Raw genomic sequence first — 24,513 nt, forward strand, 5'->3', positions numbered from 1 at the left:
TCTTAATTTCTCTATTTCTATTTTACTACTTTTAATAAAATATTTATTAATATCATCGACTTAACTTTAGTTAATGTATCTTCCTTTTATTTCATTCGATCTCTTTGGAGCTCCATACAGATATTTAGAAAGTATTTTAAATGAAATTAATTCAAATCATAATTTTAATCTTCAAACCTAATTTTAGAAAATTAGGGCTTGCAGTATATATCCAAATTTAAGGACTTTCAAATTTATACCTCAAATTCTCAAAATTCTAGCTCCTACACAAAATTTATTAGCATCTAATTTGAAAATTGAATCAAAATCAAACAACAATTGGGTTGAATTTTATCCACCTTGAATTCGATCGAACGGACTAATAATTCAAACAACAAAGTGGTTGAAATCAAAGCCCAAGGAGAAAAATAATTTTGCTGGTGGTCATCGGGAGGAGAGGAGTTAGTCGACGACGATGACGTGTGAGTAGAATGGGAAGAGCCATTTAACTGAATATTTTCCTAGAGACGTAATAGATGACTAATAGATTTATGTGTGTGAATATAAATACTTATTTATTTATTTTTACTTTTTTTTAATTCATGCTTTTATCATATGCCATCAATAATACAAGCATAATTTAAAAAAAAAAATTGAGCCCCTTCTATCTATTGGACTCATAAAAGCTTCTTCAACCGAGGTAACGGTTCTGACGTCACGTGGCTGAAACATATTCTTGAGCTCATGGACATTATTAGCAATTGGAATATATAGATTAAGCAGGCAAGATTATGCCCCTTAATCCACTTATTTAATTATTAACTAAACTGGAAATTAACGGAGATGCATGCATGAAATGAAAGTCCACTGGCATTCATGGCGATGCGCATCTCCTCATGATCCTGACCTTGAATCCGTTCTTCATGTAGAGGATTATCGACAGCTTCGGCTCCACTTGATGCCCTTCCACCGCCTCCAGACGGAACCTGTAGACCACCGCCGCCGCCGCCGCCTTCATCTGCGTGAGGGCCACCTCCTTCCCCAGGCACGTCCGCGGCCCTGAATTGAACGACATGAACTTGTAGGAAGGCTCGTGCCTCAGCAGCCCCTTCTCCGAGATCCACCGCTCTGGCCGGAACTCGCCGCAGTCCTCCCCCCACACCCTGTCCATCCGCCCCATCGCGTAGACCGACACCAAGATCTTGGCGCCCCGCTCCACCTTTTGCCCGCTCGGCAGCACATCCGGCCCGACCGCCTCCTTTTGATTGATGGGAACCGGCGGGAACAGCCTCAGCGCCTCCAATAGCGAGGCGTGGAGGTACACCATCTTCCCCAGCTCCTCTTCCTCGAACACCGCCGAGCCCGAGCTCGAGCTCGATCGTTCTGCTAATATGGTCTTCAATTCCTCCAGTATTTTCTCTTCTGCCGTGGGATTCTTGGACAGCGACCAAAAGAACCATGAGAGAGCTGCACCGGTGGTGTCCCTTCCGGCGATCATATAGCTGAGGGCCGTGTCGCGGAGGAACTTGTGGTTGATTTCTGCTCCTTGTTGGTCGTCTTCGTTCATGTAAGACGAGAGTAGATCGGTGCTTGCTTGGGTTCGGTTGGAGTTCTTCCTCTTCTCCGCAACGCATTCCGCTATGAAACGATCTATTTCCTTCCACGCCAAGGCCATCTTCCTCTCTGCCGCCCCGACGCGGTGCCGTCGCATCCACTTCCACCACGCCGGCGGCACGGTGTAGCGCAGCAGCACGGTCTCCATGGCGTCGTCCACGGCCCGCGCGAAGGGGACCGTCGGGAAGTCTATGGAGAGGCAGCAGGGGTCGACGCCGAAGACCAGGAAGGCGGTCATGTCGGAGGTCAGCCGCAGGAACACGTCCTGCAAGTCCACGGCCGCCCCTCGTCGCGCGACCTCGTCGAGGAGCGGGAGCAGCCCCTTCTCGACCTTGTCACGGCTGGCCGCGGCGACGAATGACCGGAAGCTCCTCTGGCCGAGGAGGGCGTGCGCCTTTGCGCGTTGCCGCCTCCATCGCTCCCCGTCGGAGATATAGATGCCGACGCCGCCGAAGTCGAAGATGTTGGCGAATTCGTCGCCCTTGGGATAGTTGTGGAAATTGGTGTCGAAGATGTGCTGCAGGTTTGCAGGGTCGCAGGTGACGATGTAGTTCAGGTCGAGGAACCAGGGACCTCGGAAGGAGAAGGTGCACCCTGTCTCCCGGAGGAGATCGTTACCCCAATTGTGCAGTCTGTGGAAGTTGACAAGGAAACCGGGAAACATCCCGGCGAGCGGCCAGTTCACCGGGACAGTGCTCGGAGTTCCGAAAAAGAAGCGGTAGTAACTGTAGAAGAGGACAAGACAGAGCAAGGAGATGAGGAACTCGGGATAAACTTGGAGGAGAGCCATGGAGAACCAACAACCGTCATTGCCACCAGCCATGGTTTGAGCTAATTTGAAGGAGGAAAGTGGGTTTTGGAACTGATATATAGATCAATAGATAATCATTAATCAAGCAATAAAAAAATATATATATACAGTTTTTCTCCGCTGCGCGTCTCCTCCTCCGCGATGCATCTGCGATGCTGACGTGGAACAACATTTCTCGCTTCGTCCGCTGCCTACGTGACGACGAAAATAAAATCCGGCCTTTCCCAAAACCTTTCCCAAAATCGCGCTCTCGATTCCTCACTCCGAATCCCCAAATCTGCGCTCGAACGCCGCTCTTCCCAATCCGCCCGATCAAAGATGATCTGCCACCGGCTGATCTGTGCCTCCTTCGCCTTCGTCGCCGCGGGAAGACGCCGCCTCCTTCGCCCGATCTGTGCCGCTGCCCGACCTTCTCCCGATCCGTCGCCGCCGGCCAACCTTCGCTCGATTCGTCGCCGCCGCCCGACCTTCGGCCGATCCGTCGCCGCCACCCGACCTTCGCCCGATCTGTGCCGTTGCCGCCGCCCCACATCCTTCGGCTTCGTCAAGATGCCACCCCGCATCCTTCGGCTTCGTCAAGACGCCGCCCCACATCCTTCAACTTCGTCAAGACGCGAGGCTACCCAGTGGTTTTGACTCCTGGTCCTGTATGTATCAGTATCATTCCACCGTATATTTCTTTTAATAGCTTTATTAGTATTATTTTATACCATTTGATTATTATGAGATACATACAATGAATTTAGAAATAATATGCAATTGGTCCTGTTATATAGGTATTTATACTAGAGTTGTTATCTTGAGTATAAGGGGATAACCCAAACTAACTCAGTTTGGTGATAGAATTATAATTGATGGAATTATCTATGGGATATTTTGAATGAAACTCTTGATTGGATCTTTTAATAAGTTTAAGTGACTTATTAAGTTTAAGTAAGGATGAGCCTTTTTTTTTATCCCAACTCTTAACTCTAAAGAAAAATTAACGAGTCACACACTAAGCATATCAGGTTTAACAAATGGTCATTCGTATTATTATTCAACCTTGTAGAATTGGAATTGCTCAATTTTGTTTGATTTAATGGAGAAAGAATGAACAAGATTGTGGGTTTATGTTCTATCACTGAATAGAAAGGAAAGACAAATAAAAATCTATTATTGCTCCTCCCAAAATATCCAAAATTTGATGTCTAATAGTGGAGATCGTCATTGGAGTCTTCTAGCTGGTGATTTCGTCCCTGTTTCGAAACTGTCAGATTCGGTATTTCTTGATTTTAACTTCTTCTATTTGTGTTGTTAAGCGTATGATTACCAAGACGAGTTCTTGATGTTACGCTGAGTAGAAGAAGAAGTTTATGTGCTGGTTGTTGGTGGCTAGAGAAGAACACTTGTGTACCCACTTCTTTGTTGATTTAGTGGAAGTTTTTGGTGGTGCCTCAGGCCGTGGTTTTACTCCTCACATTGAGGAGGTTTCCACGTTAAATCTCGGTGTTGATTCTTGTCTTTGATTGTTTATTTCCGCTGTGAAAATTTTATTATAGTCTTTAAGAAAGTCATTCGACGAATTCCGGGGTGTGTTAGTTCGTGTCACATCCCTTCAAGTGGTATCAGAGCAAGTTGTGATTTGTGTCGAGTGATGGAGGCTAATACGAGCAAGATGATTATGTTGACTGGTTCGAATTATTCTTCTTGGAAGTCTCGGATGGAAGATCTGCTTTATGTAAAGAATTACTACATGCCTGTTTTCTCTACAGAAAAACCAGAGGATAAGACAGAGGAGCAGTGGACTATCTTTCATAGGCAAGTGTGTGGATTTATCAGACAGTGGGTTGAGGATAATGTACTAAATCATGTCAGTGGAATCAACCATGCTCGAACTCTCTGGAGTAAACTTGAGGAGCTTTATGCAAGCAATACAGGAAGCAACAAGATGTATGTGATGAATCAGCTGTTGGGATTGAAGTATAAGGATGGTTCTTCAATGGCGGATCATATCAACAACTTTCAGGGTCATATTAATCAGTTGTCTTCCATGGGTCTTAAATTTGAAGACGAGTTGCTTGGTTTGTGGTTGTTTGGTAGTTTGCCGCACACTTGGGATACTTTCAGAACATCAGTTTCGAATTCAGCTCCAAAAGGAGTGATTACATATGATATGGCGAAGGCTAGCTGCATGAATGAAGAGGTGAGGAGAAAGTCTCTTGATTCTAATTCTTCTTCAAAGTCAGATATTTTGGTTACCGAGTCACGAGGGAGAAATTATAACCGTGGACCGAAGAGTAGAGATGGCAATGGCAGAAGTAAGTCTCGAGGAAAATTTACTGATGTTGAATGTCATCATTGTGGTAAGAAGGGACATATCAAGCCTTTCTGTAGGCTATTGAAGAAGGAGAATAAGCAAAGATATAAAGAGAAGGGCAAAGACAAGAAATCAGGCGAAAGTAGTGATACGGAACGCGCTGCCACTACCACTGAAGATTTCCTGATTGTCTATGACTATGATGTGGTTAATTTAACTAATCATGATATCAGTTGGGTGATTGACAGTGGTGCTTCTACTCATACTACCTCTCGGAAGGATTTCTTCACTTCTTACATGCCAGGTAGTTTTGGTTTTGTGAAGATGGGAAATGATGGTGAAGCAAAGGTTGTTGGCATTGGCGATATATGCTTGGAGACTAGTACTGGTTCTAAGTTGATTCTAAGAGATGTGAAGCATGTCCCAGACATTAGGTTGAACTTGATTTCGACTGGAAAGCTAGATGATGATGGTTATTGTAGTTCCTTTGCAGATGGAAGATGGAAGCTTACCAAAGGCTCGATGATTGTGGCCAGAGGTGAGAGATCTTCGGCCTTATACATGTTGCATGCTAAGATTGTGAACCATGCAGTGAATGTGGTAGAAAATGTGGCTATATCTGAGTTGTGGCATAAAAGGCTTGGTCATATCAGTGAAAAAGGTCTTTCTCTCTTAGGCAGGAAAAATGTCTTATCTGATTTAAAGAATGTCAGTTTGCAGAGGTGTGATCATTGTTTGGCAGGAAAACAGAATCGTATTTCATTTAAGTTTTCATCACCTGGTAGAAAAGAAAATATTCTTGACCTAGTGCACTCTGATTTATGTGGTCCTATGAAGACTCAGACTATGGGTGGATCTCTTTATTTTGTTACTTTCATTGATGATCATTCGAGAAAGACTTGGGTTTATACTCTGAGGCACAAGAGCGAGGTTATAGATGTGTTCAAACAGTTTCATATTTCAGTTGAGAGGGAAACTGGAAGAAAGCTCAAGTGCATTCGATCAGATAATGGAGGTGAGTATTTGGGGCCATTTGATAAGTATTGTATACAGCAGGGCATTCGACATCAAAAAGACGCCACCCAAGACACCTCAGTTAAATGGGTTAGCAGAGAGAATGAATAGAACACTCGTTGAACGAGTAAGATGTCTACTTTCACATGCCAAGTTACCAAAGTCTTTCTGGGGTGAAGCTCTTAACACTGTCGTTCACGTGTTAAATCTTACACCGTGTGTTCCCTTGAAGTTTGATATTCCAAATCGAGTTTGGAGTGGTAAGGATCCCTCTTATGATCACTTAAAAGTTTTTGGATGCAAAGCTTCTGTGCATATTCCTAGTGATGAGAGAAGTAAGCTTGATTTGAAGTCAAAGCAGTGTGTTTTTATCGGATATGGTCAGGATGAGTTTGGCTATAGATTTTATGATCCTATCTCAAAGAAGCTTGTTCGAAGTCGAGATGCAATTTTTGCAGAGGATCATACTATAGAGGACATTGACAAGGTGAAATCTTCCTTTGTTTCTAGTAGTGAGAACTTGGATATGAGTATTGTTCCTCCTATGTCAATTTCATCGCAGAGTGAAGTTCAAGATGATGAACATGAAACAGATGAAATAGAAACCGAAGTTGTTGAGGATATACCAACAACTGAAACTCCAAGTGATATGCCACTCAGAAGGTCGTTGAGAGAACGACAACCATCCACCAGGTATCCAGTTAATGAGTACATTCTGTTGACTGATGGGGGAGAGCCCGAATATTTTGAAGAAGCCATGGAGAGTGAGCAAAAGGTAGAATGGGTTCGTGCCATGGATGATGAGATGAAATCACTTCATGATAATGATACTTATGATTTAGTGAAGTTGCCTAAGGGTAAGCGTGCTTTGAAGAACAGGTGGATATTCAGGATAAAGCATGAACTCAACTCTAAGGCACGATACAAAGCAAGATTGGTAGTAAAGGGCTTCAATCAGAGGAAAGGAGTTGATTTTGATGAGATTTTCTCCGGTTGTGAAGATGTCATCCATTTGAGTTGTGATGGGTTTAGCTGCCAGCCTTGACTTGGAGATTGAGCAAATGGATGTCAAGACTGCCTTTCTTCATGGTGACTTGCACGAAGAGATTTACATGGAGCAACCTGAAGGTTTCATAGTAAAAGGAAAAGAAGAGTTTGTGTGCAAGCTCAACAAAAGTCTCTACGGTTTGAAACAAGCCCCAAGGCAATGGTATATGAAATTTGAGTCCTTTATGGGGGAGCATGGCTACACCAGAACCAATACAGACCATTATGTCTTCTTTCAGAGGTTTGGTGATAATGACTTCATTATTCTTCTGTTATATGTGGATGATATGCTCCTTGTTGGCAAGAATATTTCACGCATTAATCAGTTGAAGAAGCAATTGAACAAGTTTTTTGCTATGAAAGACTTAGGTCCTGCAGAACAGATTCTTGCCATGAGAATTATCAGAAGAAAAAAGAAAAGAAGAAGATCTTCTTATCACAAGAGAGGTATATTCACAAAGTGTTGGAAAGGTTCAATATTGGAAATGCTAAAGCAGTAAGTTCTCCTTTTCCTTCTGGTGTTAAGTTGAGCCACGATTATTGTCCTTCTTCTGATGAGCATAGACAGTACATGCAAAAGGTTCCTTATAGCTCTGCGGTTGGTAGTTTGATGTATGCGATGGTGTGCACGAGAACTGATATAGCGCATGCCATTAGCGTGGTGAGTCGATTCTTATCTGATCCTGGAAAAGAGCATTGGAATGTGGTGAAATGGATTATGAGGTATTTGCGTGGTACCGCACACTATGGTATATGTTTCGGAGGTGGTGAGCCAAAGTTGATTGGCTATGCAGATGCAGATATGGCTGGAGATATTGATACTCGTAAGTCGACATCAGGTTATCTGATTACCTTTGTAGGGGGAGCTGTTTCTTGGCAATCTAGGCTTCAGAAATGTGTTGCACTATCTACCACCGAGGCGGAATTCATTGCTGCCACGGAAGCGTGCAAAGAACTACTGTGGTTGAAGAATTTTCTCCAAGAGCTTGGATTCAATCAAGAACAGTACGTCCTCTTTTGTGATAATCAAAGTGCTATATATCTTGCGAAGAATTCAACCTTCCATGCGAAGTCGAAGCATATAGATATGAGATATCATTGGATTCGAGATGTTGTGAATTCTAAGGCAGTGCATATTGAGAAGATCCACACCGATGATAATGGATCGGATATGATGACGAAGGCGCTTTCAAGAGAAAAGATTATTGCTTGTCGTCAAGTCGCCGGTGTTTCGGCGAGCTCCTCCACATAGTCGAGAGGGGGAGATTTGTTGGGTTGGTCTCTCCTATGTGAGAGCGGCCCAAGCCCGTGATTCTTTACACGGATGAAACCCAAGCCCTCATCTATATTAAGGGGTCATCTAGGGTTATCTTCGGAGGATAAGAGAGAAAACGCAGCCAAGCAAGTTAGCCGAAAAATAGATTTCGTCGCAGTTCTATTTCAGCCTGCGCGACGTTCACTTAACCGGGCGTTGCCGCCAATTGCACCGTTGGATCTTCCTGAAATTTAGAGAGAGTATTCCCAACTTGAGGTTCTTCATTATGAACGGTGGAGATCGTCATTGGAGTCTTCCAGCTGGTGATTTCATCCCTGTTTCAAAACTGTCAGATTTGGTATTCTTGATTTTAACTTCTTCTATTTGTGTTGTTAAGCGTATGATTACCAAGACGAGTTCTTAATGTTACGCTGAGTAGAAGAAGAAGTTTATGTGCTGGTTGTTGGTGGCTAGAGAAGAACACTTGTGTACCCACTTCTTTGTTGATTTAGTGAAAGTTTTTGGTGGTGCCTCAGGTCGTGGTTTTACTCCTCACATTGAGGAGGTTTCCACGTTAAATCTCGGTGTTGATTCTTGTCTTAGATTGTTTATTTCCGCTGTGAAAATTTTATTATAGTCTTAAGAAAGTCATTCGACGAATTCCGGGGTGTGTTAGTTCGTGTCACATCCTTTCAAGACATGCCCATCTGATTGGTAGGCATCAATTATGTCAGGTGATTCCATTTTGAAGGCATGCTCTAATTGATTCCTCTCTTCCTCTGTCAAAATATCGTCAAACTCTTCATTCTCAGTATCATTGTCATTACAGGCAGAAAGGAACTCCTCATCCGTCATGGCCCCTGGCACCCGGCGGTACTTCACACTCACCACAACATTATGCATATCATGCACCTTGGCTTTCCAAGGTCCAACCATTTCTGACCTCTCCTGCCGCCTCCATGTCAACTGCGGAAGAAGGACCGCCTGCGTGACGTCAAGCCCTGGCCGGAAGATGTTTGTCTGAGACATGGCGGTGACTTCTTGCTGAACCTCTGCCTCGGTGGCTGGCGCGCCTGCCCCATCCAAAGCATTCATTACTTCCTTGTCCTTGTGGGAGATCATGCACAGGGATCTAGGCGGCACCTTCCCGTCCTCCGATCCATCGCCGAGGAAAAGAATGCTCTGATCGGAGCGCTGAATCCTGAACCCATCGAATCCGGCGAGGGTCATATCGGCCCGCAGGTTGGAACCCCGCTTCCAGATCTTGTAGGTATCGGAAGGGGCTATTCGAGAGATGAAAGGGATAACGGAGCTCTCGAAGTGGAAGGTGATCTCCATGTAAAAGTCCCGCATCCGACGCATGGTGGCGACGACCCGTGGCAGCCGCCGGCACCACTTGGCCCAGGCGAACGGCTGGTAATGGCGGACGATGATCCGGGCGAGATTTTCCTCCCGAGCGTATATAGCCTCCTGGAGCGCACTCCAACCCTGCTCGTTCTGCAGGCTCCAGTCAGCGCCGGCGGCCATGAGCATCTCGATGGCGATGGTATCCCCGAGGCGCCGGCGGCCATGAGCATCTCGACGGCGACGGCATCCCCGAGGCAGACCGCGAGGTGGGAGGTTGAACCAGCTTGGCCTCGTTTGTGTTCCGAACCACCACTGGACAGAGAGGAAGGCTTGTAGATTGATGTTTTTGGTTGTACACGTTTCCCCTCCTTTTATAGTATGCTCAGGTCGACTTGACTCCATCTCAGGTCGACCCCGCGTAGGTCGCGATCCTCTTTCTCCGCAGCGACTTCATCTTCAAGTTGATTGGAGTTTCTACTCAGGTCGACTCCAATCTGACGTGGTGGATCTGGATAAACTTTGACTTCCATAACATTTATCCACCTCCGGTCGACTGGACTGACCACTCAGGTCGACTGGACCGAGTTGACTTAGGTTGACCTGAGTTGACCCCAGACTTGGTTCAGCTGTCTTTGTTTGCTTCACCTCTGCTTTCTTCATCTCCCTTCTAGCTCCTGGTTCCTGCAAGACAAGCATACAAACAAACAAAACTATCTAAACCTTAACTTGTGGGCCTAACTTCACCTTATGGGTCTAACTTTATATTTCTATCAAAATCCTGGGTTAATCTGACGCTTACTGTTCTAACCCTTACAAGTTTTGCCAACAAGTCCTTCAGACTTGTTGGACTTCCTGCTTAACTTTGTCCTTGGCCCCCAGAAATTTTATGCTACGATTCGGTCCTCCAGATCGCTCAGACTTCACCAATTCCTTGGTCCTTCTGACCGCTCAGACTTCACCAATCTTCTGGTCCTCCTGATCGTACCCGATTGGACTTTAATCATGCTTCCCGGTCCTCCTGACATTACATGGACATGCACCTGGTACACTTGACTTTGCTAACACTTTTGCCTGATCCTCCAAATCAGGACTTTCCCTTGCCTAGTGTAAGATATGAGGGTAATGGATCGGGTTTCGGATTAAACACGAAACCCGTTAAGAATTCTTAAAATAAAAAAAACAAAAGACAAAGTCGGAAGTCGCACAAATCGCGCGATCGCGACTTCGTCGGCAACCGTCGCGGAGGATGGGGATAAGAGGAGACGGGCGCTGGCGGAACATCAAGGAAACCCTAAACGTCGCTGCTCTCTCTCGCGTGTCCCAGCCGTCGCCTCTGCCCGACGATCATAGCGCGTGGAGAGAAGGAGGTCGCCGCGTTCTTCCTTCTCCTCTCTGGTTCGCGAAGCACCGTCGGCTTCGCATGGTTCCGTGGGTTGTCGTAGCCGTTGTCTCCCTTGCCGGTGAGCAAGTTCTCGGCTTCAAACCAAGTTGAGATTCTAGGTTCTTTCTGTTCGGATTTGTTTGCTGGTTGGATGGGGGTAGGTGCTTCTCACTAGTTTTGATTTAGTCCCTCACTTGATAAGGAATACGCGGTCTGGGATATGCTATTTTTGCCCTTTCGACGTTGCAATGTTCCCTGTTATAGATTGAAAGGAAAAATGAATGATGACTACGATATTCTAGTGATGGGTTAAATCTGAATGATTATGTGGTATTCCTATCTTCTTGTTGAAAGGAACTTATCATGCTGATATGTTAGTACATTGGAGTTATTGGTTTCTCATGAAATTCCCTCCCAAGATTTTCTGTTTAATTATATATATTCTTATAAGTTCTTATTGTGATTACCAAGATCTGGAACATTTGGAGAAAATTGTTCAGTACTATTCTTCCACTTGGAAAATAGTAGTTCATTACACGCAACCAAATTCTAATTATTAAATTAGTTGGTAAGAAGAGGAAGAACGGTGATTTCAAAATATCCTACGAAAGCTTACTTTAATGTGTAATCTTTGAAATTTGAAATCTTATGGAATCAGATTATTGTTGGTGAAAGATTAGATTAGGTCAATTTGGTTACATTGGGTTTATGTGATGAGTTTGGTTTGATCTGTTGAGGAAGTATGTGGGTTTTATTCGTGAAATTTTGGAGGATTGATTAGAATCGTAATTAAGGTTAAGTATGGATTAAGCTTAACCAAACTAATTGGTTGGGTTCATGGGCGGAGCCTTAGGCCCAGTGTAGGCGGTTGCCTACACTGGGATTTAGATCAAATAAAAAAAATATTAGTTAGTTTCAAATTGAGTGGTTGATAGTAATTCTTTACCTACACAACTAGTGGACCCAAATAAAAAAATGATTTTGTATTCAAAAGCTAGGGGTGGCATAGGAGAGTAGGTGTATGCCATCAAGAGAGGTCATGATGGAAAAATATTTGAGTATTGATTTTAAATATAAACTTTGGAGGTCACTTTCACATGCTCTTGTTGATTATTTTGAAGCTCTTGGTTTTGGTTGTGTTGTTCTTGGTGGTTGCTGTCTCTACCTATTCGGTGGTAAAGAACCATCATAGGAATCAATGGGGCATGTAGTCTTCTAGCAAGGACAAACAAATGGCACAGAGCTCCAAACATGCTTCTAAAATAATATTTCTAGTTCTCTTGATTAAAAATTGAGACATTTAATTTATTAGAGTCAATACTTTCATTTGATTTCGTATTCAATCTATACTTAATGAAATGTCTTAGAAATTTTAAGTAAAATATCAACGACATTACAAAAGAAAGATTAGGATATTATGAATGCAATGGATTTGATACAGTACACAAACACCAACTCCAAAGTATGAGAACTGTTGGTTGAAATTCATTTTTAGAAAAGGTTCAATATTTTTTAGCAATATTATATTGATGTTCTTAAAATGGATGATATGTTCACATTTTATTGTATATGTAAAGAAGGATATATTTCTAATGGTTAATAATAAAGTTATTGTATAAAAGTTTCAAAATTTAAAGATTCAAAAAAATTATTATTAATAATGCTTTATCTATGACATTGATCTATGACACATTTTTAATAATGCTTTATAATTATAAGATTATATATATATATATATTATTTTATTAATTATATTATATTGGTGCCTACATTGAATCAAGATCCTAGCTCCGCCCCTGGATACATTGATCTATGACATTCTCCAAGAAACCAAATAATGAGATGACATCATGAAATTTCAAATACCATTGACGGGAAGCTTATTTCAATCCATATATGGATTTCTTGAGCTTGCATACCAAGTGCTCACCATTACTAGAGGAAAATCTTTCTGATTGTTTCATATAAACCTCTTCTTCTTCTAGATTTCTATTAATAAATACTATTTTCACATCCATCTATTACAACTCTAAGTCAAAACATGCAACTACCTATCTCTTGATATTTTACAAAATCAACAAAATTTAGAAGATCGCTTTCGATATTTGTGCATAAATCAACGCAATCGATAGTTATCCACTGCATCACTTTTCCCTTCATTATTTAATATTTTTCTACTCAGTAAAAATGAAACAATCTATCTTCATTTTGCTAAAACCCTAGGCCATTGATTTTTTGTGGCTTAAAAAGTTTTAAAAAATATCATGGCTTAGAGAGCGAAAGAAGGCGAGGGGAAAGGGGAGATCGGAGAGCTCAGTTGACAAACACTGAGATGATAGAGGCAGAAGCGCAACCTCTCCGCCTCAGTTGGATGTTGCTCCCGCTAGGCAAGGCGACCTCAACAACATCTAGGATACCCTCAGCCATGACAGTTAGTTCATCCAATACATATTTGGAAACATCTTCGAGGTTACCTCCAAGTATAATCCCCCAATCATGGCCATCGGCAAGGGAGCCTATGAGATCATATGATGAGTTGTGTCCCTCTCCTTTGGTTTTTCCCCTTCAAGATGGCGATACATCTGAATTGATCTGCATGAATATGATCTCGATTTTGCGTTTCAGGAAAGATATTTTTTCTTCTCTTTTACAGGGTTTGCCTATCTGAATCCTTGTTGCCTTTTTTGGGTTATAGCTTGGCTTTGAATTCGGATCGAGATGGCTGAGCATGTTGCGATAAAGAATATAGCAAACGTGTTTGATAACAAGATCGATGAGAAGAGGACTTTGCGGGAGATGAAGCTTCTCAGGCACATGAATCATGAAAATGTTAGTTTTTTTTCCTATGCTTCCTTTGTATCTTTCCTTCACCTTTGCCCAATTTGCTGATTTTGCTACCCTTGCCTCTGTCCCTATTCTTTTACATGTTTATTTAATGATTGATAAAAGTACGGTTAATATGTGCAATGGAAATTCTTATAACTTATAGTTTAATGTTCTCTTTGTTAGAAACTCTTCTTTTGATAGTAGATAATAGAATGTCGCCGATCTTATTAAAGTTCCATGGATTTTACATTTTTTTTATTTACTATAATATCTTCAGATTTCGATCAACTCCAAATTAAAGAAGCAGTAGAACCCTTGAAGTAGTTTGAGGATTACCTACATCTAGTCGTAAATAATAAAAAAAAAATTTATGGAGATGAAAGAGATAGGTGTCTGGCAAATTTTGGTTTACATGGGATATGTTATGTCTTAAATACAATGTTTGTTCGCATATTTTTGCTTAATTCTATTAAAACATTTAATATATAGTTGCTGCATGAGATAAATAATTATACAGATTTTGATGTATTGAGTTGTATGTGTACAAAATTTGTGACTACATATACTACATCGTAGGCAATGTTATATTGTCGTTTGTGTAGGTACCATTGGATCCTAACTATCAAAAATGAAGAAAAGAATATGATATGTTTATTGGACTCTATGGGTAATAAGAATCAAGATGATGCTTGGAAAACTATTATGACCAAGTAGGTAGTAGATTATGCTAATTGTGAATGTATTCAGTTACAAATATGAAAAAATAATTTTTTATTTTTACAATGTAGTGGGATCAAGATGTATAATGCCTCGAGGGGTATTTTAAAAGGATCAAATTTTAAACAATTGACAGTATGTATTGTGACTATGTATTTAGGCATCAATTGATATTTCTTTTGGATTCTGATCAATTGTATTACTTTTTCAATTTCATTAGGGTAATCTAAAATAAAATGGTGGTGTTGAATGTAGATATTGTGTGTTGCAGTCAAATACTGGATGATCAAGTCACTCGCCAACGAACTGGCTGATGTGCATGCTTCCTGGAGATAGTCGTCCGAAGAGATGAAAGGACTTGAAAAACATTCAAAAAGAGAGTTAGAATAACACTAGAGAGGGATCCCGATAAACTACTCTGACGCTCAAGTTAGGATTTGGTGTGAGAAAGGAGATTAAAGAGTTGGAGAAGTTAGAATTTTGTGTGTGCATACCTGTGCTCATGGGTATGTGTAATCTTTTATAGAGTTGATCTTCGAAACATCAATGTCCATTTAGAAAATATTTTGAAATACGTACTTCTGTTCCGATATATGTGTTCTAATTACCCATGTCTTCCTAGATATTTTTCTTGTTCTCCGAGTGAAACAATTTTAGGATTTCCTAATCTTAAGGATGAATCAGCTTTATGAGCCCCGCCTGATACTGAGTAAAGGTTGAGGTCGGTGCCCCTTTAACTGATAGCTCATCATGACTTTACTCCCGCATGACACGTGGAGATAATAGATTTACGCTACATCATTGTGTAATGCGGTATATGAAAAAGATAATCTTGGATGAAGATCCACAGTGAAGAAGAATATGATTTCTTCTTTATGAAATATTGAATCATTTTGCATTGGATCTTAAACTTCTATTAATGCTTCTGGAACTTCTATTTCTAAGGTCATAAATCTAAATACATCTTGATCTATTTACTGTTATTTGATTGAAGCAAAATCTCAACCTAACTTATTAACATTGTACTTTTTATATTTCAATTTGTAGCACCAATCAAGAATCAGTGTTATAATTAATCTCAATATAATGAAGTAAGAAGTGAATGGAGCGAATTCGTCTACTTCTATGTGAGTGCCTAAGGGTCGTGTATATTGTGATATAAATTTTTGAGTTGTATTTAGAAATTTGTGGATGCATTTTTGGGTGAAGTTAGTCAAAAATGTAAAATACCAGAAGATTAGGGGTTAAATTGTAAATACAATTAACTTTAATAGGGAGAGTTTATGGAAAATTTGGAAGGTTTATTTAAATTAAACCTTAATTTATCTTATACGTGGTTAGGGTAATTAACGTTAATGGTTTTGATGAGTTAATGGGTTATGGGTATAGGGTTATTAGCTTGTGGGATCTTAACCCGTTAAGGAAGGCATAAAAGACCGGTTGGGAGAAACCCCAAAGCCACCATCGCCGAACCCTTCTCCCTATCGCGATCAACACCGCCGCTTCTCCCTAAGCCACCATCGCCGAACCCAAAGCCTTCTCCCTTAGCTGTCGGCACCCTGCCCGATCCTCCTCTTCCGCGAGCTCCGCGCGACCGCGCTCCCTGACGCCCGTCGACGCCGCCGTCTGCGGAGGCCTCTGCTCTGCCGTGCCGCGCCTTCACCCTGCTGCGACGCGCTGCTGCCAGAAGAAGCATCGTCGAAACCGAGCCCCTCTTCGTCGCGCCGCGCCCCTCTCCGCTGATGCGCACGCGGATTTCCTCTGCTCTTCCTCATCTTCGCTCGACGCCACCGCAACCCCTGCCACCGAATCGTCGCCGCGCCGCTGCTTGAGGCCACACCAAGCTGCCGCCGTCGTTCACCCTCCCTTGCTCAACGCCAACGCCACCTTCGGCCGCAAGCAAGGGGAAAAACCGGGAACAAGGAGATCTGAAGTTAGGCTGGAACTAGGGTTCCATCAAGATTGTCGCTATGATTTGGTCGGCTGGTGGGTGAAACGACGAGCAAAGGAAAGAAGAACAATCAGCGATTTCCTTTGGGTTTCGATTGCAAGGGAAGAGGGATAGGAAGGAAGTTGAACCGGAAGCTAACCTACAACAATTGATTCAATCCAAGGTGAGTTTCTTGTTGAGTTTGATCTGGTTGAATTGAAATGATCTGTTGAGTAGCTCGTTGTTGTTGTATTTGATGGGTTACTGATAGATGGATTTGTGTGGTCAACTGGGTGGATTCGATCGTGGGAGCAATTAGTTGGTTAGGTTAAATTTATTTAAAACTAACCGATTAAATTCAGTTGGGTAGTTGGAGGGGTTATATTAAACTACAAAGTTCAACGTCTGTAATTAATACAGTATTGTGGTAGTAAGTGTTGTATTGTTAATTGTACATTGCAGGACTTTGATCTGTTCCTGCCTATACGGAGTTTCATAGTTGGGGGGTTCTATTGTTGACGGTCATCTAATTCAGGTGGGTACCCTGTACTTGGTCAATACAGGCTCCCTTCAGTGCATGGATTATTCTGTCGTTATTCATCATGTTGATACCTTGATTCTGTTGCTATTATTCAGTTGATGCTTGTTGATATCTGCTTTTTGATACTTTCCTGTTGACCTTACGATGATCTGATGTTAAGTTGCTGTCACTTGTCATTCATGCTGGTACCTAATTGATCCCTTATACCTTGTTGTTGACATATGCTGGTTGATCGTAGGATTTCCTACTTATTGTTAGATAACTCTTAACTGTTGTAACCCTGACCGATGATATCCTTTAGAGATCTATGTTGAACATGCTAAATGATTTTAGCTATTACATATTAGGATGATCACCATCCATTCATATCATTGTGGTTGTTGTTGTTGGTGGATCTTACCTGCATCATGTTGTGGTGCCACATAGGTAAGAGGTTGCACCACAGTGGGGTGCGACCAGGACTGGCTACATAGCCCTCCTGCCACACTGCCCCTCCCCACTTCTTTATAGTGGTCAGTGGTTGGAGCTGGCAGTAGGTCATGTCTTGCCCCCAGTTCACTGAGCTCTGGGAGAGTGATTGGGACGACGAGTGCGGACAGTGACGGATATTTTGGTTGCTATGGTTGCTTCGTATTTACATACACGTTGGTAGGTTGATAGATATATATTTAGTTTATCTTCATCATCTGTTTTCCGATTGTTGCATTTGGTTGCTATGACTGTTGCATTTGTATGACATTCCATACATGATACATATAGACCCTTTTATCCATTGCATTGTATGATTTTGTTCCTGATATACCATGACTTATCCTTGATGCGTGATACCTGCTGATTATTCTGTACCTGTTGTATAGTAGGATTATGCCTATTCTATCCTGTGGATATATCATAACTATTACCATGATCCTTGCTGTTTCCTGTCATTTGTTGTTATTACCTTCTCAGTCTATACTAGCTGATTCTTATGTTGTTCCTGCTATTGTACCGTACATGCACTTCTTTCTGTACCCACTGAGTATGTAATGCTCACCACCCATACCCTGGGGTTGCTTTGATTTCTCCCCAGGTAACAGATAGGTACTTGGAGCTTGAAGATTTGGGTCGTCTGCTGCTGTCTCACCTCGGGAGATTTCTGTTAGTTGCATTTGGTCTGTCGTTGTCTCTAGTTATGCTTACTATTTTATGGACTTGTAGTTATGGTTCCGATGTGTTATGATTGTAGTTATGATGGTTCGTATTGTGAGTATTCGTTACTTTGGATTTTCGATGATTTGGCTTTATTTACTTTGCATATTCTGGTTATGGTGCATGTGATAAGTATTATGTGGCCGTGTAGGCCTTATTATTGCATATGTTGTGTGTGTCGTGATGTTGTTGGACGTGTTGTCCTTATTCCAGCCGCCTGTGGCTGAGTATATATGGTTGTATTAGGGGAATTGTCATAGTTACTGGGAAGATGCTGTCGAAATTTTTCGGACGGCCTTCTCGGGGCGTGACAAAAAATGTCTCAAATTGGTTAAACATATCTCAAGTTTGAACTTGTGGATTTCATTTGTTCGTCAAACATGTCTCAAGTTGGCTAAACATGTCTAAAGTTTGAACTTGTGGATTTCATTTGTTGATTTTAACACTTTATTTATGTTAATATAAGTTGGATTTCATTTTCAATTTTGTAGATATTTGTGATATATTTGTTTAATTTTGGTGAACTGAAAAATATTTTTTACTTCACTATTTTATGAAACAAAATGAAGTTAAAGGTAATTCAAATACTTCATAAATTTATTAAATTAGTGAAGTAGTAATCAACAATTACTTCTTCAATCAATATAACATGTGAAGTCATACATAATCAAATACTTCGGTATTTTTATTAAATTGATGAAATAAAAGAGCCTTTTTACTTCATAATCAATCCAAGTTCGAACCGATTATGCATTCTTAGATTGGCCAAAGACTTCGATTTTTTACTGGATATGACTTCGGTTTTAAAGTGAAGTAATAAAATACTCTTTTACTTCACGTGCATCTACTTTGATATTTATCTATTTATTACTTCGTTAAATATCCGAAGTCTGTCAATAAAATTCTACTAGCATGTTATTATTATATATATTCTCATCAAATAAAAACATATTATATGTGCAATTTGTATGACAATAATACGTGGTAGTGGCCTCACTAGTTCAATCGATCAACGTAAAGCACCAAGAATATAGTAAATTGCAATTGATAGATTTAGGCTCAAATTGTTGATCATAAAAATTCGACTTGCTCATCCAACAGTCCATTGTATAATGTCCTAATCATCTACATTTTTTCCCTTCTACTTTTTTTCAGTGTTTGTAATCTCTCTTAGTGTTTTAAGTTTTTCATCATGTGATCACAAAGAGTCTCATGAAAATTTAACAATGAATAAAAGCAATACACTTCTATACTTCTATGCTGTCTGGAAACTTGGAGACAAGAAACGGGAAACGGGAAACGCGAAAATGGAAACGGAAACGGGAAACGGCAATAGTTGAAGTTTCCAAATTTTGAAAACGTCAAAGACCTACAGCGCGAGTTTAGCGCCAGGAAGCGGCGGAGCAGCTCCTGTAGCTCCGCGCCGCCCACGATCTCCTTCTCCACGATCATGTGCAACATCGAGCACCGGAACTCCTCCAACGGGTCCTTCGTGTCCCTCACCATCACCACACTGTCCTCGACTCCGCGGCTCTGCCTCCTCTCACCGCCCCTGCTCCAAGCCACGACGCTCCGCTCCAGCTCCCCAAGCTGGCGGAGGAGCTCGGAGACGCTCATCGGCGTGGTTGGGGAGGTGCGCACCTGCCTCGTCGTCCCCTCGTCTCCAGGATAAGAGGATGATAAGGTCGCCACGAGGTTGAAGTTTCCACAGATGGAAACGTTTCCCAGCGTTTCGAAAACGGAGACTTCAATGTAAACGCCGTTTCCAAACAGCGTAGATACACTTCATCATCCAAAATGAACTTTTGTTACCATCTAATTGACGGTCTCCTAACCCTTGACCTTTTAGGTTAACTTGAATAAAGGGCAATATATTACCCTGTAAATAGGAGTTGTTTGGCCAAATAGAGATTGATTCTTGCTCTTATTAATGAAGCTCTCACTTTGTTGTTCTTGAATAAAACTTAAAACTTATCAATTGTAACAACAGATGAAATTCACCATCCTAGCAGCTCTACACGATCACTTCCACGATCATCTATGAAGAAGTAAATCAAGAAGTTATAATTGACCACTATGAGAAAGGACATTTTTTAACTTATCAAGACATTCATTTTGGCGTTTATAGACTAATCAATCTTCACTTCTACTTCAAACTAGCCGTGAACCATTAGTTTGTTTTTGTTTTCTTTCAGTTCAGTTGTTGTTGTTGCTTGTATTAACACAGATGAATCTAAGAAATAAGTTGTATAACAAAAAGCTAGGCAAAGACTAAATTAGATCTTGTCTAATTCTGTCGTCAAACTGTTGTTCTGTGTTCCCTGCAATTCTTCCTATCTACCCTTGTCTCCAAAATGTGTATTATCTGAACGCAGGGATGCAAATCTTTGTGTTAAAACATGGATATAAAGAAAGAAATTAAAATTTGGTCCAAAAGTGACTGTGATCGCCATTGCCTACTGCCTCAGTCAAATCCAGGATTCAACAGTGAAATTGTACTTGAACGAATTCACTCCCCTGATACGTGCGAGCGTGTCAGAGGCGTCGAGGATGCCTCCACCTTCTTCTTCTTCTTCTTTCTCCACCATCTACAAAGAATCCAATAAGAAGCAACTTTGATCGATCAATGAAACTTGAACTTGTTTGCGAGAGTCGCGATGAGTTTAATTACTTCCTCATCGTCGTCGAAGTCATTGGCGCTGGGCCTCAGCCTCGCCGCCTCTCCCAGTTCGTCGTTCTTCGCGAATCTCCCACGCACTCGAGGCCGGCTATCTGCTAAAGTTTTCCTGCAGGCGTACTGCGCCGCCCAAGAAGTATTAGAAGACAGAGTTAGTTTACTTGGAGGGAGAGGTACCCGCCTACCTTGATTTTCTTGCTGAAGTTTCTCTCGTTCCTCTTCTTCATGTACCTGTGGATCTTCTCCTTCCTCTCCTCCACGGACAAGCGGCCGACCTTGTAGGTGGGATCATCGCTGCTGCTCGCCACCGGGTGCTGCTGGCTGCATCCACCGATTACCTTCATCGTCGTTTTCAAAGGCAAAAGGCGCGCGGATTAATTGCGATTCTTGGTGCGGAATTCAACATGCACGAGTGTACCTGCAAGTCGCCGGAGCCGAACAAGCGCTGTTGCAGGGCTTCGTGCCCGAATGAGCGCGTTGGAGCTCCTCTTTCGGACGCATCGGCCAGCAGCCTTGTGGTGGCGCCTACAGCCGGCGTGACTCCACCGAAGAGCCCCTGCGTGTTGGCTCCGCCGTAGAGCGTCGCGTTAATGCTTTCTAGAAACTCGAACGAAGGTGCGTTCAACCCTGCCATTTCCGGCGGAGCATAGCCCGGCTCCTCGTACAGATGCTGCAGCGGCTGGCCGATGGCAGATTCTCCTCCAGCCGATGGCATCAGCGCCACCATGGAGGGGTCGAGTGAGTATCCGTCCTTGATGGTCTCCTTCAGCATCATGTGGTCGAAGGAGTCTCCGACGTACATCGCCGGCCCCGGCGGGACTTGGAACATTGCTGCCGGAGGAGGAGGGCGGAGGAGATTGCAAGACGAAGAGGAGGAGGAAGGGTAGACGGAGAGGTCAGGCTCAGGGTCGGGCGGCGGTGGAGGGACGTCAAGGAGGGCATACAAGGAAGGTAAGAAGGAGAATGCGGCGGAGGCGGCGTCGACTCCGTAGCAGCAGAGCGTCTCCTGGCCATTGGCGACGGCATTTGTCGCCGCAGAAGAGGGGACTGCATCCTCGTGGGAAGGGAGCAGGATTGAGTTCCCGGAGCGGGAGTAAAGGTCGCCGGCGCCTCCCCCGGCTACCTCGTCGTCGTCGCAGAAATCGAGAAGCTGCAGCGCCGCTATGGGGCTCGAGATCTCCTCCTGCACACATAAAGCGATCTTAATCCCCGCACAGAGATAGAGATGAATCAATCAACGAAAAGCTCGACTCCATCACGTCGATGTCAAGAGAAAGCTGCCGCAGCGAATCTGACAGAGGATATTTGTACAATAATTAGCCAAAGCCAAATTGCGCGCAAGATTCTCCCACAATAAATTACAGTCGACGTCTCGTCCAATATCCAGAAGAGAGAGGTTGGTGGCGCTTTGCCGTACCGCCATACCAGCGTTTCGTTTCCTCTATCGCTACTTCATCTCTCAATCGAAAGTGTTGCATTAATCTAGAAATGAATTTTCCAAATCTAAAATGAAAAATGGGACCAGAAGCATCACGAGGATGTCAGAGACTCACAATCAAGAGCTCGCCGGAGGCTGCCGGTTCCATAATCTCCTGCAGCATGTCTCCTTCCTCAACCTCTAGCTACGACAAGCACAAACGATTGGAAGAAGGAGAAGGAAACTGAAGCTAACTCCGGTTCATATCTCCGGCGACCCATTGCTCTAACAGCAGGTATATATATATAGAGAGAGAAGGGAGATTAATTAAAGAAGGAAAGGCTGTTGGCTTATTATAAACAGTTGCTAAAAATGGGATGATGAGGAGAAGGAAAAGATAAACAGAATACTGGAGAAAGATAGAGATGCTGCATGCGGAGAGCGACGACGACGAACTAACGCTGACGGGCACACGGCGTCAATTAAAGTTTGACGGAGCTCCGTGACCCTCAGTCAAACGCCTCCTTTCTTACTGATCACAGACATCTAGCCATGGATGCTACTTACGCATCATCTTCTAGGGTTCGCTGTTCAGAATCAAATCTATTCTACATGCTTTGCTCTTGTTCAGAGTCAAAGCTGCAGATATGGTCAGTACTCCTTGAAATTGTTTGTGAGCTCGGGATGGAACTAATTCCCATCAATCCCTCAAAAGGCCTCCCACTGTCTCCAAACTTTTAAGGCCACGAAGATAATTGCCTGTTGGCTAGGAAGGGAAAAGAGAAAGCAGATGAAATCTCTCCTTGAGTGATCTCTGCTGCCTCTTTAGAGCTCCACTGGAATCTCGTGTCCTTCCTTCTGAGAACACAACGTGCAGGACCATGTGGCCTGCCACATGCGTGCATTCGTGCAAGGTTTATAAGTTTCCATGCAGCTGAAGCATGGTGATCTTCTGGGGTTCTTTCGCCATGTTTGCAGATCTAATCATGAAACATGATCCTGCCATGCGTCCAGCAGACATATTCGATCGGCTTATTTGAGGAGACAGGTGATCACTGAGGAGGAACTCAATCGGCTTCGTGAGATTGTAATGATCTCCATGCAATCTGAGAGATGTGCTTAATGTTGGTGGATGGTCGGTTCATGAATTGCGATTGATAAACAAAGATATGCTCAGTTGTACGAAAAGTGGAATGGATAAGGAAGGAACAATTGACTGGAAGATCAACTTCATTAACTTTGTGGACTGAAAGATTATGAATTCACCCAAATCCAACATGGAGCAATGCAATTGCTCTCTGAATAAAGAATTTATAATTAGTTGAAGGAAGGTTCTCGGCGAGCCAATCAAATATCCCTATTTAATCTTACCCACATCATCTTTCGATGAAAAAGCGTTAACCCAAATTAGGAATCACTTATAATCTATCACTCGCAGGTCATCCACCTTCTGCGTATTCGAGTTGTTAAACTCAGCAGACTTGCAGAAGAGGGCAAGGGTTCGAATCCTGGCGAAGCCAGGCAATACCCTCCTGCGTCGTGACCAACTGCACTTTCTCGATTTACCTCCTCACAGATGGTCGTGGGACTGACCGTGTGGGGCCGCTAAGGTAGCGGATCCACCTTTTTTGCAGAAGAGTTGTTAAACTCACCTATGCCCCCGGGGCATAGGTGAGTTGGTTACGACGCAGCAGACTTGCAGAAGAGGGTAAGGGTTCGAATCCTGGCGAAGTCAGGCAATATCCTCCTGCGTCGTAATCAACTGTACTTTCTCGATTAACCTCCTCACAGATGGTCGTGGGGCCGACCGTGTGGGGCCGCTAAGGTGGCGGATCCACCTTTTTGTAGAAGAGTTGTGAAGAGTTGTAGCAGTTTTTGCAGAAGAGTTGTAGCAGTTTTGCTCTCAAGTTCAGCTTCCTCAGGTTAATTTTTAATCCTTCAACTGCAGTGAGTCCTTCAAACTTACGCCTCGTTCGAAATTTTGTTTGATCGTATATGTTGGTGCAACCGATTTTTAATCTAGGTTGATCAAATTGATCAAGTTCAAATTGAATTAAATTTTAATATTTGATCAATATATTAATTGGTATAAAATGAAAAATCTAAATGAGTCACTATTGATTGAACATTTGATGATCGAAAGTCCAATAGAAAATTGATAAGTGGAAAGTTCAAATGGATTATGAGTGATCGAACACTTGATGATCAGAAGTCTAACATGAAGTTGATATAAGAAGAACACTTGATGATCAAATGGATTATCAGTGTATCACGTTGGCAGAATACTTACAATCGGAAGTCCAATATGGAATTGACATGAGACATGAAATCCAGACAGATTAAGGTTGACTGGATGTTAGACAACGAGAAATCTCGATAAGTTAAGGTTGAACAAATGAAATTTTGGTAAGTTGAGGTCAATCGGACATTAGGCAAGATGAGAATTTAACTTTGGTAAAACTGAAATAGG

The 24,513-nt window shown here is 42.6% G+C and overlaps 2 protein-coding genes, 1 long non-coding RNA gene and 1 pseudogene across 3 annotated transcripts; 2 read left to right on the top strand and 2 right to left on the bottom strand.

Annotated features, from left to right (window-relative positions):
* Positions 1-602: 602 nt before the first annotated feature.
* Positions 603-13,251, bottom strand: LOC141832471 (noroxomaritidine synthase-like). Its single transcript, XM_074719978.1, has 4 exons — positions 13,222-13,251; positions 10,012-10,047; positions 8,719-9,678; positions 603-2,455 (listed from the first exon to the last, which is right to left on the bottom strand). The coding sequence occupies exons 1-4, from the start codon at positions 13,249-13,251 to the stop codon at positions 854-856; spliced, it is 2,628 nt and encodes an 875-aa protein (XP_074576079.1). The 3' UTR covers positions 603-853.
* Positions 13,252-14,152: 901 nt separating this feature from the next.
* LOC141832472 (uncharacterized) lies at positions 14,153-15,429 on the top strand (annotated as a pseudogene).
* A 341-nt stretch (positions 15,430-15,770) lies between these two features.
* Positions 15,771-18,260, top strand: LOC141831355 (uncharacterized). Its single transcript, XR_012602050.1, has 3 exons — positions 15,771-16,404; positions 16,683-16,755; positions 17,831-18,260. It is a non-coding gene; the product is annotated as an uncharacterized LOC141831355 (long non-coding RNA).
* Positions 18,261-20,417: 2,157 nt separating this feature from the next.
* Positions 20,418-22,242, bottom strand: LOC141831405 (uncharacterized). The gene is made up of 5 exons (XM_074718760.1): positions 22,180-22,242; positions 21,045-21,809; positions 20,812-20,964; positions 20,621-20,746; positions 20,418-20,537 (listed from the first exon to the last, which is right to left on the bottom strand). Exons 1-5 carry the CDS (start codon positions 22,225-22,227, stop codon positions 20,418-20,420), a joined length of 1,212 nt encoding a protein of 403 aa, XP_074574861.1. The 5' UTR covers positions 22,228-22,242.
* Between the last annotated feature and the right edge of the window lie 2,271 nt (positions 22,243-24,513).

Source organism: Curcuma longa, chromosome 7 (assembly GCF_044706935.1).
Source record: "Curcuma longa cultivar G26 ecotype Majalengka, Jawa Barat chromosome 7, ITB_CL_G26_1.1, whole genome shotgun sequence".
Lineage (NCBI taxonomy): Eukaryota > Viridiplantae > Streptophyta > Magnoliopsida > Zingiberales > Zingiberaceae > Curcuma > Curcuma longa.